This window comes from Staurois parvus, unplaced genomic scaffold (assembly GCF_062004578.1).
Source record: "Staurois parvus isolate SC_StPar_1 unplaced genomic scaffold, SC_StPar_1.0 ptg000165l, whole genome shotgun sequence".
Classification (NCBI taxonomy): Eukaryota; Metazoa; Chordata; class Amphibia; order Anura; family Ranidae; genus Staurois; species Staurois parvus.
In genome coordinates, this window is record NW_028317961.1 from 13,695,001 (window position 1) to 13,711,745 (window position 16,745).

Consider the following 16,745-nt stretch of genomic DNA (forward strand, 5'->3'; position numbering starts at 1 on the left):
ATGTATAAATTATAAATGTTTTCTGTGGGTTCTTTTCTGTGTGATCGATGGGCTCTGTTTGACATATTGATTTTTGGGGGCTTGAATAGATTTAGATTTACATAACTAGAGAAAATGAGCCGGATTTACTAAAGAAGTTGAGAAACGTCAATTACAAGAATGTGATGATTTACTTCAATTATCCAGTTGTGTAAAAACTAAACAAGATTGGAACATTAAAGTAAATCTTCCATTTTTTGTGAGTGAGAATTCTCAATTACTTAAGGCTGGCCATACATTATACAACTTGACTTTAGATTGACCTAAACCATATATTACGAGGTCAAACCTATACACTTTGTAAGCAATCAGGCAAGCCCTTGTACTACATAGTTGTAGGTGAATCTAAAGGAAATTGAATAAGAAAATTGTATAATGTATGGCCAGCATTAGTGAATTCACCTCTTTGGACTCTCATCATATGACTGATTAGGCTATCCATAGTAAGTTAATTATTTGTCTTTCCTTCATCTGAGAATAAGAGCTCCCTGGTCTGATGTATCTCTGCACCTTTAGGACATTTTCAGATTACATAAAATATATTAATAGGATAGTATTTGAATTATAATGGTATGAAATATTTAGCAATTGTCAGTTCATATGACACTTCAGAAGAGTTGTTACAATTCAGCTGTCACTAAGGAATCTGAATTGTATAATGTACCACTCGCTGAAATGCTGTATACATCACTTAATTTAAAATCATAGCTCATATCATTTAGATTGTAAGCTCTCAGGACCAGGGCCCTCCTAACCTTCTTTATTGAATTGTATTATACTGTCTTTTTATAAACCCTAAATAATAATAATAATATTTTATTGGATTATCATGATGTATATTTATGCATCATTCTATATTTCCATTCCTTACTTTTACTAGAAGTTATACATACTGAAGAATGTAATTATAGATTATCCTAACGTATAATTATGGATCATTTTATATATCCATTTACTGATTTTACTATACATATTGAGGAATGAAATTATGGATTGTCATACTGTATAATTATGTATCATTTTACATTTCCATTCACTGCTTTTACTATACATGTTGAGGATTGAAATTATGGATTATCATACTGTATAATTATGCATCATTTAATATTTCCATTCTCTGCTTTTACTAGCAGTTATACATACTGAGGAATGAAAACAAATGAGAAGTAAAAGGAATAATGACAAAAACCAATAAGTCAATTCCAAATATTTTTTTTTTATTTGAAACAAAGTTGGATCATAATAAATATTTTGATACTTATCAAGAATATAAAAAATAAAGACACAAGCTCTCTTTGAGGCCTAACAAAATAGTTGGAAGCAAATGCCCAGGGACTAAATAATAAGAAAAATTAAAAACGAACAATTACGACAAGATCGTTCAAATCAAACGGCAGTACACGTCCATATTCGTGAGAGTAGACGATCAGCTCTGTGGTGGTGAATATTGGGACCAGTTCTCTGTATTGAAGACAAGGAGGACCTGGGCAGTCCTTAGTGACAGCTTCATACTGGACACCAGTACGGAACATATACTCATATATTAAACCTGGGGACACACGCTGCTTACAGTCCAGCCTCTTTCTATAATGTACAAAGTCAATGACACACTCTTGCCACTCTAGATTTCAAAGAATTCACTAATAAAAAAAATCCTTGTTACAAGGAAAATTGCATGGTAGCCAGGCAAATGTATCCACAAGACTAGCTCCTAGCATGCATGCCTTATTTTCAGTTCTCTGGTACAAAATAAATATACAGTTATGTCATAGTCTTGCACAGATGGGATGAATAATGTGTTACAGAAAACTTGTTCAACATCTCATTCTATGATCTTATAATGACAGCAATTGTACATACTAAAATAAAACAGCAATATTACAATTATCCCAATTACCTTTACCTTGATGATCATTGATAACAGAACTGAGGATAGTAACTGAACAGTGGTATAGAAAATAAAAGAAGCATGCATGCAAACAGAATTGCTTGTCAGAGTCTTCCTGCATCACCACAAATATATACGTATATATATATATATTTATATTTATATAATCTTATATATGTCATTCATCTGAATGGGGAGTCTCTGTGCAGCTGGCACTACTTCAGTAAGTCCTTGGCTTCTGAAGACATCCTGCCCAAACTGCTTGTCAGGGCAGAGAGCTGGGGTGGTGGTGGCATTTGACAGATAGTGCAGGGACATGGGAGACCTGCCCAGTGCTGGAAGCCACTGCCAAGGGGCATTGGAGGGGCGGAGGGGGTTTTCAGTAGTGAATGTGCTGGTCTGATGTTGCCAATTCCTGGTAAACTGGCAGAAAGGCCAGATGAGTTGTTGGATGCCAATGCGCTGCCCAAGATGGGGTGCACCTGATGGACTGCGTTGGATGGGTGGACTGGGTGAGTGGCCGAATGCCCCACTGTCCCACAGTGAAATGCTGAATGGTGACCTCCATAGATCTCACCCACAAGTCGTTTCATCTCCTCCAAGGAGCTTGTCAGCATCAGGATATAGTTTCTGGCAAGCAGCAAGGTGGCGATTTTAGAAAGTTTCCTTACTGATGGCCCATGGGCATAGGGCATGACTTCCCTCAAGCCATCCATGGCAAGGTTCAGGTCGTGCATCCTTTTACGCTCCCGGCCATTTATTTTCAACCTGAGCTGTTGAATGTCTTGCTCAGACAGTTGCTTCTTGAGTTTGTATTTGCTGCTATCTCCATCTCCCTTGGAGCTGTGTCTGGAGAGGACTTCATCTGACATCTTCTGCATGAGATCGTTCTGAGTGGAGGAGACTGAGTTGAGTCGGCTGTCGTGGTGATGATGATGATGGTGATGGTGGTGGTGACCTCTGAGATACATCTCATCCATGTCTGGAGAGGAGGCTCTGCTGGACATTGAGCTAGAGTCAGAATTCATTGTTCAGAGCTTTCTGGGTTTAAATAAAGACTTTCAGCTCTACATGCAAACTTCCCTTAGGAAGAGATCCAAATGCACAAGCCTATGGAGGGATTTCTGAGAGCTCAGCAGTGTAGATGTGCTCCCTCCTTTCTCTATGAGCTACAGTAGTCTCTCTATCTATCTCTCTCTCTCTCTCTCTCTCTCTCTCTTGCCTCCAGGTACCCAAGGCGAGCTGTGAATGAACTGCACAGTCAGACTGAAAAGAGGGGCATTTATAGAGCTACTTCAGAGGAGACAGACAAAAGAAGCCCTCCTATCTATAATGGTCTTGTTAGGATGACGTGCTATTATTCAGGGCGGTGCGCTTTGACTGTCCCATTAAGCAAGAGGCCCTATTCATATTCATTGTGATGCCACCATGGGACATCTCAGCCACGGACCATCCGGAGCCAAGGAAACACAAAACCCCTGACTGACAGACTCACAAGAAGCTGACCACTGCAGGGGCTACCCTTCCTACCCCCTTCCTAATACTCAGCTTATTATGCCTGTCTTCAACAGAGACATGCTACATGTATGGATCTCCATCATACACTTCACCTTCTGTAGATTTACCTGCAGCAGCAGAATACTATTGTATGCATCACCTCACATCATCATATTAGTAGTCATACATTTCTATTAGTAGTGTCGCCAGGGATATTGTATATCTTTAGTGTGTCTTTACATTTCAATGAATGTAACTATTCCATCCTCATTCAATAGTTGAATCATTTACATTATTATATAATAGATAATTCATTGGTATGACTTAACAACCTGTGGATAGAAAATAAGTAGCGAGTCAAACTTTACCTTTCTTTCTTTCTTTCTTTCTTTCTTTCTTTCTTTCTTTCTTTCTTTCTTTCTTTCTTTCTTTCTTTCTCTTTCTTCCTTCCTTCCTTCCTTTCTTTCTTTCTTTCTTTCTTTCTTTCTTTCTTTCTTTCTTTCTTTCTTTCTTTCTTTCTTTCTTTCTTTCTTTCTTTCTTTCTCTTTCTTTCTTATAGCTATCTATCTATCTATCTATCTATCTATCTATCTATCTATCTATCTATCTATCTATCTATCTAAAACATATCTATGTATCTATCTATATATCTCTTATCTATTTATCTAAAACATATCTCTATATCTTTCTTTCTAAAATCTATCTATCTATCTATCTATCTATCTATCTATCTATCTATCTATCTATCATCTTGCCACCTAGTCATCGGATTTCATCAAAGAAAAGCTTGAAAAAGTTTGCATTCTATCCTGTAGTTGAAGCCAGTTCCAGACCAGGAAAGAGTATGGTCCCTATTTATTAGTACTACAGTATTTCTAAACATTAATGAATTAGTATAGCATTTATTTGTATAGCAATTATTTTTTAGTGTAACATTTATTTTTATTTTGGATAGCCACCAGAATGACTGTTAACCTGCAGCTGACACAACGCTTCTATACCCCGTGTATCACAGTTTAGAAGTAATTATTGTTATATCCATTCAGGTTACTGGAAATTCACGTGTAAATAATAAAAGCAAGAGCTTGTCAATATTTCTTTGTCAATCCGTTTAATCCCAAAATATAAATTAAAAATAAATAGCACAAGTGAGTATTTGCTATTAATATGTATTACTATATCCAAGAGTCAAAACTAACAAATACAAGTCAGACACAAGTGAAAAAACATGCAGTCTTTCTAATAATACCATTAATAATACAAGTCATTAAACACAATAAAAAGTAAAGTGATGCATTTGTCAATTATTTCACATATCAGGCATAATATACTGGAAAGTTATTTCCAGTATATTCCTGGAAATACTAGAATGCTGGAACGATTGACCAGCGTTTTAGAGAGATAAGCAGAAATATATATATATATATATATATATATATATATATATATATATATATATATATATATACATATATGTATTTGTAAAATATAACTAACGTTTTAGAGAGATAAGCAGAAATATATATATACATATATATACAACTTTTACAAGAAATTATATATATATATATATATATATATACATACAGATTTTACAACAAATTCTAGTGAAGATTTATAATTTTCCATTTATATCTGAGAGGCATGGCAGTCCACTATACTTTTCCAAACGAATTATTTTTTCTTTACTATTTGCACCTGCTATGTAAATTATGATTAGATCGAATGTTTCTGTGTAGCCTCTTTGTTTTGCCTACGATTAGTCGCTAAAGGAAATGTATGTTGGTTATTTGTCGCAGTGTCTGCAGTACATGAAGTCTGCTCTCCGGCGGAACAAGCCTAAAATGAGACAGGATGGGGAATTTCAACTTTGCTCATTCCCAGCAAGAGGATGGCTCGGGGTGACAGTCACCAAGGCTAGTGGATGGGATATGATGAGGTTCTGCCTGATAAGGATGTGATTTGTATTATAAACACAAAGAAAGTTTCTACATCCATCTATTTAAATACTTTTCTCTATCATCACCTGCTGGGAAGACACCACGATGATGTCTGCAAATTCCCCAGGTCAGGATACAGTTGTCTTTCTTTTCATTCATGATGAGCTAAGTCGGTTTGGTATTGGTATGAGTATAGATCATCGCCAATATTACTACCCGATGGCTGAACGATCTGACTGATCAACAATGCTGCTTAACTGTTTGACAGCTGGGTAAGTTCCTTTAGGTAGTCATGATGTTACTGCTTTTTGGCAAATGTTTTTTGCTCATTGTATTCACGTTCAATATTCCTATTTTATATATATATATATATATATATATGCACTTTAGTAAGAATAGAGATGTTTTATATATATATATATATATATATATACATATATATATGCACTTCAGTAAGAATAGAGATGTTTTATATATATATATATATATATATATATATATATATATATATAGTAGGCATTGATCAGGGGAAGGGTGGAAGAATAATTTGCTAAGATTTTTGTAATTGGTAGCCCAGTCCATATACAACCTGAATACCATACCATATGCAGCTAAATAACAGAGGAATCTAAACAGTGCATCATATTGTTTTAGTTTTATAGTTCAGAAAGTCTGTTTATAGGAACACACACACACACTATGTGTGATATGATATGATTACTGCTGTACTGCTGGGCTGTACATTAAGGTTGAATAGGACAGGAGACAGGAATGGGGCACTAGTATATATTTTAGAGATTGTGGAATGACATCTCTATTCTTACTGAAGTGCATTAATACTGTACATGTTAGTTACACAGTCAGTGACAACTTTTTTTTTTCATTACACTTGTGAGAGTTTTACATTTTTTTGCTTTAGTTTTTAACAAAATTGAATACATTTTTCCTGTTGACTTTTTAATTAAAACTAACATTTTGTTGCACTTGGTCAAGTTACATTTTAAGTTGTAGTACATCCTTCTATCAGTCCATATCTAGAGGCTGTAAGGCTTCAGGGAGTATGGGGAAGATTTGCTAAAACTGGTACACTCAGAACTGGTACAGCTCTGCATGGTAGCCAATCAGCTTCTATCTTCAGCTTGTTCAATTAAGCTTTGACAATAAAACCTGGAAGCGGATTGGTTTCTATGCAGAGCTGCACCAGATTTTGCACCATGCAACTTTAGTAAAAATAAAATATGTCATGTGTTCATGGCAGTCTCTCCCACTTGTGAACATTGTACTACTGGCAGTGATTGAATGGGAATATTAGGGGGGCTTATCTAGGGGAGAGCTGGCAAGGGGAACCTGGTCCTTCTTGTTATCATGAGCAAGAACTGGTCTTAAGAGGCTAAGGCTGGCCATACACTATACCATTTTCTTACAGTTTTCTGCCCAATCTCTGCCCAATTTCCTTTAGATTTGCCTGCCACTATGTAGTGCAAGGGCCTGCCTAATTAGATACAATTGAAAGTGTTGTTTAGGTTTGACCTCATATTATATGGTTTTTGGTAAATATAAAGCAAAAATCACAGGAAAATTGTATAATGTATGGCCAGCCTTACAAGGTGTTCTTCAGTACAGCTATGAATGGTCAATACAAAATTGCATGCTCATTGTTATCAGTGTCAATAAAGGTTACACAGGTTTTCTTGCAGGAACCTGGAGGGGAAATAGACAGAGCCCTGGTTAGGCTGCAGCCAGTTACAGTCTAAAGTGACACATTTTTCTTTATCCCTGTAATAGTAAACATGTAACAGCTAGTAACTGGTATGTTGGGTTAGAGGTGTTGGGTTGGGTATGAGGGTTAGCTTAGTGTAAGGCTGGCCATACATTATACAATTTTCTTGAGAATTTTGCTTTAGATTTACCAAAAACCATATAATAGGAGGTCAAACCTAAACAACGCTTTCAATTGTATCCAATTAGGCAGCCCCTTGCACTACATAGTTGAAGGTAAATCTAAAGGAATTTTGGCAGAAATTGTAAGAAAATTGTATAGTGTATGGCTAGACTTAGGGTCAGGGTTTAAGGGTTTAGTTTTAGTGTCAGAGTTTTAGGTTAACAGGGGAGTTTAAGTGTTAAGGGTTAAAGTATATTTCCGGGTTTGCAGCCAAACTGGATGAATAACCACTTTATATTGGTTACATGTTCCCAGTCACATAACATGAACATGTATACATTGCTGCTTACTCGTTTAAACACTCTGTTCTGAAAAGCCTGGGACTAAAATTCTGCTTATAGCTTCCCTTTATTTTTAATGTTTATGAGGGGGCTGAGGAGTTAAAGCCTGATTCGGGGCAAAATAAATTTCTTCCCCATGCGGTGGGGCTGTGCTCGCACTGTAAGGGTTAACCGCTTGTTTTTTTTCTAGGGGAGAGGAGAGCGGAGGTATAACTACCAAATCCTCAGGTCCTCCCAAAAGAAGACCGGTCCAGCACCCCCATGCTCCAGCGATCTCGAATAGTGGACTGTTCCTGATGTCCTCACTCCCAGAGCAGGCTCCATAGACCAGGAACAGTCAACCGCTGGACCGTGGGGGAGAACTGTTTTCCAAAGGATTGAAGGATGGGGTGAATATGAGTTTTCTGCTGACCCCTAGAAAAAAAAAGAGCAGTTGACCTGTGCAGAGTGGGTACATTCCCATTGCATGGGAAAATATTTTTTTTTTGTCTGGAGATGGGCATTAATTAACCATAATTATCATGTCTGTGCTGTGCTGGCAGATCTACTTTAGGCCCCTTTCACACGGGCGTTGCGTTTTTTTCATCAGTTCAATCATGTTTTTCCCAAGCGAAAACGGATCAGTTTACATCTGTTTTTCATCAGTTTACATCTGTTTTTTCATCAGTTTACATCAGTTTTTTCACCCTTTTACATCCGTTTTTTCATCAGTTTACATCAGTTTTTTAATCCGTTTACATCTGTTTTTCATCTGTTTACATCCGTTTTTGTCCATTTTCATTCACTTACATCTGTTTACATCCATTTTTCATCAATTTACATCCGTTTACATCCATTTTTTGTCAGTTCCAGGTTTTTCTACGGAAGAAAAATAGGGTTTTCTTCCATTCAAAAAAACAAATATGGACATTAACGGATGTAAATAGATAATGATCCGTTAACATCAGCTAGTCCATAGAACTACATAAATGTCTGTTTTTCATCTGTAAACCGTCTGAAAATGGACATATGGAATGCCCATGTGAAAGAGGCCTTACTTAACAGTTGTAAGCTAAATTTGAACACTGTCTGTCCTAACAGGGTTAAAGATCTAGAAGTTTGACTTGGACATTGTTTGCTATTAAGGGAAAAATAAATTTGGGTATACACCAAGAGTTTTTTTTTCAACCAGCTGGTTGAAAGAAAAAAAAATGCAGATTCCAGCATCCACACAAGCAATGTGGATGTGGGAATCTCTCCTGCTGCGCTACTATATCGACAGTGGATGCTGCCCCCATTCGAATACACAGATTAGTGCTGCAGCGGCTGATCAAATGCTGGTTTTCCAGCAGGACCATTCAGTAGAAGCCGGTTTAACAACTGGCTTCTGCTGAACAGAGAGGGATACACACACTTTTAAATTCGGCCATTTCCTGCTGAACTGGCCACATTTCGATACATGCATAACAGATTGATACATGCATAAGTGACACACCACCACCAACAGAAACTCTTACTGTTTTCCTAACCATCCCTAACAAGTAAAGAATCCCTGATACTAAAACACCCCCTAAAACTTAAAGCTGAACTATTCTCACCTTCAGTCCAGCAATGCGGCCTCCTGGAGCTCCCCATTAGACACTGACATCTTTGAATGACTGGCTTCCAGGTATCCATCAGCAGCTGCTTTGATTGGCGGAGCCAATTTGACATCACTCCCAAGCATGAGCCAGAATTCAGTCAGCATTGCAGTTGAATTTTTACAGTGAGCTGCACATGCGCAGCTCACTGTACAGGGGCAGACAGGCAGGTAGGTAACTTTAATGCAGATGAGATAAGACATGAGACATAAATTATTATTATTAGTGTTAACAACTTGCCCTCCAGAGGACTTACCTCCCTTCCTGACCAGGCCATTTTTTGCGATACAGCACTGTGTTACTTTAACTAACACTTGCCCGGTCATGCAATGCTGCACCCAAATGAAATTTCTGTTCTAATTTTCCACAAATAGAGTTTTCTTTCAGTGGTATTTGATCGCCTGTATGGTTTTTATTTTTTGTGCTATAAATACAAAAAAAGACCGACAATTTTGAAAAAAAACCCAATATTTTTTACTTTGTGCTATAAAACATGTCCAGTAAACAAATTAAAAAAATCAAATTTCGTCATAATTTTAGGCCAAAATGTATTCTGTGACATGTCTTTGCTACAAAAATCCCAATTCATGTAAATTAATTGGTTTAAGTGAAAGTTATAGCGTTTACAAATGATGGTATATATACTGGAATTTCTTTATAAAAATTTTTTATACTGAAATGGCGGCGATCAGTGACTTATAGAGAGACTGCGGCGGGCATTCTGACACTGGGAGGGAACTGCCACTGACATCCCAATGACACTAATACAGTGATCAGTGCTAATAAAAAGCACTGACACTGTATAATGGCACAGAGAAATACACAGCAGCATGTTACTGCTGGCAGGAGAGAGACCTGTGTTGTTTACACTCAGGTCTCTGCCCTGTCACTTTTCCTCGGAGATCGCCAGGTTAGGGTGGGGAATCTCTGGCTGGAACCCTGTGATCGACATCTGTAGCCACCAATAGCGGCACGGGTAGGGCGACACGTGTGCCCCCTACCTGGAAATGCGACATCACGTATATATACATATATGTACATGATTTTGTGCAACCCTGCCGCCCTGTAGGAGTAGTTCTGCTATAGGGCGGAAGGGAAGCAGTTAAGGGATTATAGTGTTATTAGTGTTATTATAAATTTTATGGAATACTCACCGTCTTTAGGCTGTGCATTTAAAGAACAAATCCCCAACTAAAATAAACTGACTTTTTTAAGATACAAGAAGAAATTAGAAGACATTAACATGTATTTTGTCTTTATGATGGTAAAGACTCGCTTCAATATTTTGGTACAAAATGATTACTTGAATTGATTGCTTCTCTTAAAATCTCTAAAAGCATTAAAGCATTAAGACATATTTTCATTTACTACGTCTAAATATGAATCTTGCCAATTCCTGAAAACTGCACAATTTATTATATTCAAGGGAATTTATGGTTACAGTATATTTTGATACTAAATAGAAAGAAAATCTTATCAAGTAACTTGCCAATCCTTTACAAAAAAACATTATGAACATCATTAGTGATAATCTAGAATACACATTGACAGCTCAGGAAATAAGGCTCTGAAAGATTTGGCACAAAAAAAAAATCCAAAGCTGGCAAGCTGCCAATGGAAAAAAAAACTTTTCTGTAAGTTTGGTTTCCTCTAAAGTTTCAAGAGACTTTTGGGTAATGGTAAACATGGTAATATATGCTGGGTCACAAAAATGGGTGGTACATGTAAAATTAAGCATTTTTCTCTATTGCTACATGTGTACAGGTTTAGTAATCTTGCATCCCTGATATTCAGGATCACTAATTCAAAAATGTTAGATTGCTCATTTACTTTGAGCTCACTATTACTTATTTATACATGCACTGAAACCTGACTGGCTCTTAGGCATTACCCTTTTATTGTTGATGATGTACTTATGACTACCAGGCATACCATGTAATGACTTTGCCTAGACCTTCCTCTGTTGGTGAAATTTGTTGTTTTATGGAAACTCTCTGCTTTTATGAAGTTGCAGAGGCTAGGTATGCCTCATTTTTAAATGTAAAAAAAAACATTTTTAAATGTTCCAATTATCATATATTTCTGCTTTAACCACTTTGATACTGGGCACTTTTCCCCCCTTCTTGCCCAGGCCAATTTTCAGCTGTCGCAATTTGACAATTGTGCAATCATGCAACACTGTACCCATATGAATTTGTATCATTTTGTTCACACAAATAGAGCTTTCTTTTGATGGTATTTAATCACCACTGGGTTTTTTATTTTTTTGCTAAATAAATGAAAAAAGACCAAACATTTTATGACATTCTGCAGATAAATAATCTTTCTTTTTAAATTTAGGTCAAAATGTATTCTACATTTCTTTGGTAAAAATATCCCAAATAAGTGTATATTAATTAGTTTGTAGACACTATAGTGTTCACATGAACCATGGTGGGATATATTTGAAAATCAAGCCTGATGATTGACGCGTTTCACCCAAAAAAAGGGGAGCTTCTTCAGGATCCACTTTGTTCTATATAGTATGGTAATGTTATAGCTGATAAACAATACCATTAAGAATTAATACAAATCACAGATAACACAAAATAATAATAATAATAATAATAATAATAATAAAAAAAACATTTATAGACAATAGCATGTACAAAAAATAATATATCATGTTTATCAGATCATCATAACGCCAAGGGGGAAAATGTAAGAAAAAAAAGAGTTAAAAAACACCACTCACCCTTCTTTTCTTTCTTTTTTTTTTCTTTCTTTTGTTTTTTCGTATATATGCATATTGTATTGTATTGTGTACAAAAAATTTTTTATTATTATTATTTTGGGTTATCTGTGATTTGTATTCATTCTTAATTGTATTGTTTATCAGCTACAACATTACCATACAATAGAGAACAAAGTGGATCCTGAAGAAGCTCCCCTTTTTTGGGTGATCCGCTGGCTCTTCGTTCTTCCAAATGTTTAAAGATATGCATGCTGTTGGCTTGCACTGTATCTGAGATGGAGTGTTCACACACTTTTTTTAAAAAGATTTTTCTCGTTTTAACCTGTATTAATAAACTTGTTTTTTTACCATAAAATTTGGGCTTTTATGCAGAGTAAATCAGCACCTTTAAAGTCCCCTTTATTTGCGGGATTCCCTTCCCCCTTTTCCCTTTTAGGGGGGATAGGTTTCCCAAAATCTTTTTACTTTTGTTCATGATCTCAGTTATGGGTTGTGTGGGGAGGAGGACCTCTGCTGCCTGTGCCCAGGCTGTGTGCAGTGCAGGGATGGGAGAAGGAGCTGTGCCCTGCCAGCACTGACCCATGTCCTCTGCCCTGCCAGCAGTGACCCCTGTCCTCTGCCCAGCCAGCAGTGACCCCTGTCCTCTTCCCTGCCAGCAGTAACCCCTGTCTTCTGCCCTGCCAGAAGTGACCCCTGTCCTCTGCCCAGCCAGCAGTGACTCATGTCTTCTGCCCAGCCAGCAGTGACCCCTGTCTTCTGCCCTTCCAGCAGTGACCCCTGTCCTCTGCCCTGCCAGCAGTGACCCCTGTCTTCTGCCCTGCCAGCAGTGACCAATGTACTCTGTCCTGCCAACAGTGACCCCTGTCCTCTGCCCTGCCAGCAGTGACCCCTGTCTTCTGCCCTGCCAGCAGTGACCTCTGCTCTGCTGACCTCCCATCTTCTGCCCCCCTGACATTTTTTACTGCACCCCTACATTGGTCAGGCTAGATCCGGCCCTGGGAGGCGGAGGTGGGAAGAGGCTAAACCATTTTTAAAGGGACATACGGTGAATGTAAATCTCTCTAAGGGAACCCTAGATAGCAGGAAAACAAATACAGGGGCTCTTCTAACCCTTCATCCTCTGTCCAACAATAACTGAAAAGCTTTGGCTAGATGTACACTTTGAGGGAAATACCTTACACAAGAACTCCTGCTTGGACTCCAAAGTCCTAATAACACTGTGCTCCAAAACTTGAGGGGTTTACTGGAAATATGCATATTGCACAGTGGCGGAACTATCAGGGTTGCAAAGGTTGCACTTGCAACCGGGCCCCCTGAGTCTCCACTCTGATGTAAAGGGCCGCTATGTGGACTCTGATGTAAGAAGCTCTCTGCAGATTCTGATGTAAGGGGGGCTGTGTGGACACTGATGTAAGGGGTGCTCTGCGGACTCTGATATAAGGGGCTCTCTTTGGTCTCTGATGTAAGTGGTACTTTGCAGACTCTGATGTAGGGGGGGCACTGCAGTTTCTGATGTAAGGGGGGCTCTGCTGTATCTGATGTAAGGGTGCACTGCGGACTCTGATGTAAGGGAGGCTCTGCAGACTTTGATGTAAAGGTCACTCTACGGACTCTGATGTAAAGGGTGCACTGCAGACTCTGATGTAAGGGGGGCTCTGCAGACTTTGAAGTAAAGGTCACTCTGTGGACTCTGATGTAAAGGGTGCTCTGCAGACTCTCATGTAAGGTGCGCTCTGCAGAATCTGATGTAAGGGGGGCTATGCAGACTCTGATGTGAGGGGGGCGCTGCAGACTATGATGTGAGAGGGTCTCTGCAGACTTTGATGTAAGGGGCACCCTATGGACTCTAATATAAGGGGAGCTCTATGCACTCTGATGTACGGGGGACTCTTGTGATTAAATCCCTATGATTAGAATGGTTATTTAATTAAAAAAATATATGTATAGTGCATAATACAAAAAAAACGAATTTGCCGTGTGCCGCTAAAGTGTTCAGGCTTGGCTTGAAGGGTGGCAACCATACCCAAAACAGCAGGACCTGCTGCAGAACATGTGAAAGGGTCCCGCTGCAGGCCTGTAATAAAGGGCCCTGAGATGGCAGTAAAGGGATCTGGCTCAGAGAGAGGGGCGGTTAGGGGGGCCTGTCATGCTTTCTTGCACTGGGTCCCTGAAAGTTATGCCTCTGATATTGCATCAAATATACCATGCTTTAATAAATCATGAAACAAGGAGGAAGCCTGCAAGTGGGAACCCCTGACGGGATGGGAGCCTTGTAACTCAATAGTTTGTACATAGATAAGCTGGCCATGATGTACAACCATCTCATGTTCCAATGTCAGAAAAGAAAGGCACAAACACTAAGGCTGCATTCACACCTGAGCATAGAGATTTACTGGCATTTTTATCTGAGAGTTTTTGAGCGTTTTTAGAAGTGTATTACAAGTGTTTTATGAGCGTATTACAAGCATTTTACAGCTTCAGGCATTTTTGTTTAGCCAATAGAAAGCACAAGTGGGAGGAAATTAGGGAATGAGAGCTGCTGTATGAGCAGAAAATGCTCACCAAAACACTCATAAAATGCTCAAGTCACACATTTTTAGGTGTTTCTACTGAAGTCTATGGGGCCAAAAACACTTGCAATCTGCCAAAAAAGCAGCTCATGTCCTTTTTTGAGTGACAGACGTTTTGCTTCATGTGACAGAATGCTCATATGTGAACAGGGGCCATTGAAAAGAATGGAATTTGGCTTGTTGAGTGTTTTAGAGCTATAAGATTCAAGCAGAAAATCGCTCAGGTGTGAATGTAGCCTTAGGGTACTTCCACACGGTTATGATGTATGAATATCAGATTCCTGGCAGAAAATATGGACATGTAAACGCACATAAACATTCTTCCAACATTCCTTGGAATATGTTGTACGCATGAATACACATATGTTTACTCGGCTAAATTTTGCAAAAACACATCTGAAGTCTCCCAAAAGCATGTGGGAAAATGTGTTATGGTCTGATGAAAGCAAGGTTGAACTTTTTGGCCCTAATTTCAAAAGATATGTTTGTCACAGAAACAACACTGCACATCACCAAAAGAACACCATACCCACAGTGAAGCATGGTGGTGGCAGCATTATGCTTTGGGGCTGTTTTTCTTCAGCTGGAACTGGGGTCTTAGTCAAGGTAGAGGGAATTATGAAGAGTTCCAAATACCAGTCAATATTGCCACAAAACCTTCAGGCTTCTGCTAGAAAGATGAACATGAGCATGGCAATGACCCAAAGCATACATCCAAATCAGCAAAGGAATGGCGTCACTAGGAGAAGATTAAAGTTTTGGAATGGCCCAGCCAGAGCCCAGACCTGATTCTGATGGAAAATCTGTTGGGTGATCTGAAGAGGGCTGTGCACAGGAGATGCCCTCACAATCTGACAGATTTGGAATGTTTTTGCAAGGAAGAGTGGGCAAATATTGACAAGTCAGGACGTGCCATGCTAATAAACTTATACCCAAAAAGACTGATTGCTTTAATAAAATCAAAAGGTGCTTCAACGAAGTATTAGTTTAAGGGTGTGCACACTTATGCAACCAGATTGTTTTAGGTTTTTTAGTTTTACTTTCCTCCACCTAAAAGATTGCAGTTTGTTGTTCATCTGAGTTGTACAGTTTATAGGTTACATTAACCTCTTCACGCCGGCCGCACACAAATATGCGGCCTCCCGGCATCTGGGCCTAGACGCCGAGCGGCCGCACATTTGCATTCTGTTGAAAAAAAATATGTGCTGAGAGTGTGTGCCTTGCGCGCTCCCAGCACACATGTCCAGTACTCCTCTTTCGATCGGGACCTTTCCCGATCATGTGACCTCCGTGACGACGCATCACGGTGGTCACATGATCCCTAAACCCCACCCTGCCCATCCCGCTTCCCGGCTTCTGAAACTCTGAAAGTGCTGGGAGGCGCCGTCGTGAAGGGGTTAAAGGTGGAAAAAGTTCTGAAATGACTTATCTTTCTCTCATTTTTTTACATTACAGAAACTAGACATTTTAACGGGTGTGTAGACTTTTTGTATCATATATATATGTAATTATTTTTTCCTGTTCCAGAGACACAACATAAAGTAGAGGATATCCCTTTAAAACAAGGGGATAGACCTCCATTATACATGTGTGCCAGTACTATAAAAGATACCTACTAGTACCTGCACATACTGGAAGGTGGCTTTTGAAGTACCTGAGCACTGGGACACTGCAAGGTGGTATCAAAAAGTTTTGAGACTAACTTTGTTTACAAGAAAGTACTTTATTTACTTAGGTTTACACACGATCACCTTCAAAATACTCCCCTTTTACAGTAATACAGCTCCCCCAGCATTCCTGCAACTTCCGAAATTTATCCCAGAAGTCTTCTTTTTGAAGTGTGTCAACCAGGGGCGGACTGACAACTCATGTGGCCCCCGGGTAATAGGGGATCATGGGGCCCCTGTGTCCTTGCCCACACTCAAAGCACACCCAAAAAGCCTACCAGGGGCATTTCATGGGGCCCCCTACTGACCCCGGGCCCTAGGGCAGTGCCCGAGTACTCGAATGGTCAGTCCGCCCCTGGTGTCAACCAACTTCTGCTATTTGTGCTGTATCGCTTCAGTGTTATAAAAATAGTGACCTTTGAGCTGGATCTTCATTTTCGGAAGAGTGCGAACTCCACAGGACCCAAATCTGGCGAGTAGGGTGGGTGCAGAAGTTAGATCATTGCAGCCTGGGGAAGAACTTGGCAGCACTACGGTACATGTACAAATCACACGTGAGGATTGACTG

The 16,745-nt window shown here is 39.0% G+C and overlaps 1 protein-coding gene across 1 annotated transcript; it reads right to left on the bottom strand.

The window, feature by feature from the left end:
• Positions 1-1,235: 1,235 nt before the first annotated feature.
• OLIG3 (oligodendrocyte transcription factor 3) lies at positions 1,236-3,211 on the bottom strand. Its single transcript, XM_089676230.1, has one exon. The coding sequence runs from the start codon at positions 2,953-2,955 to the stop codon at positions 2,143-2,145; it is 813 nt and encodes a 270-aa protein (XP_089532356.1). The 5' UTR covers positions 2,956-3,211; the 3' UTR covers positions 1,236-2,142.
• Between the last annotated feature and the right edge of the window lie 13,534 nt (positions 3,212-16,745).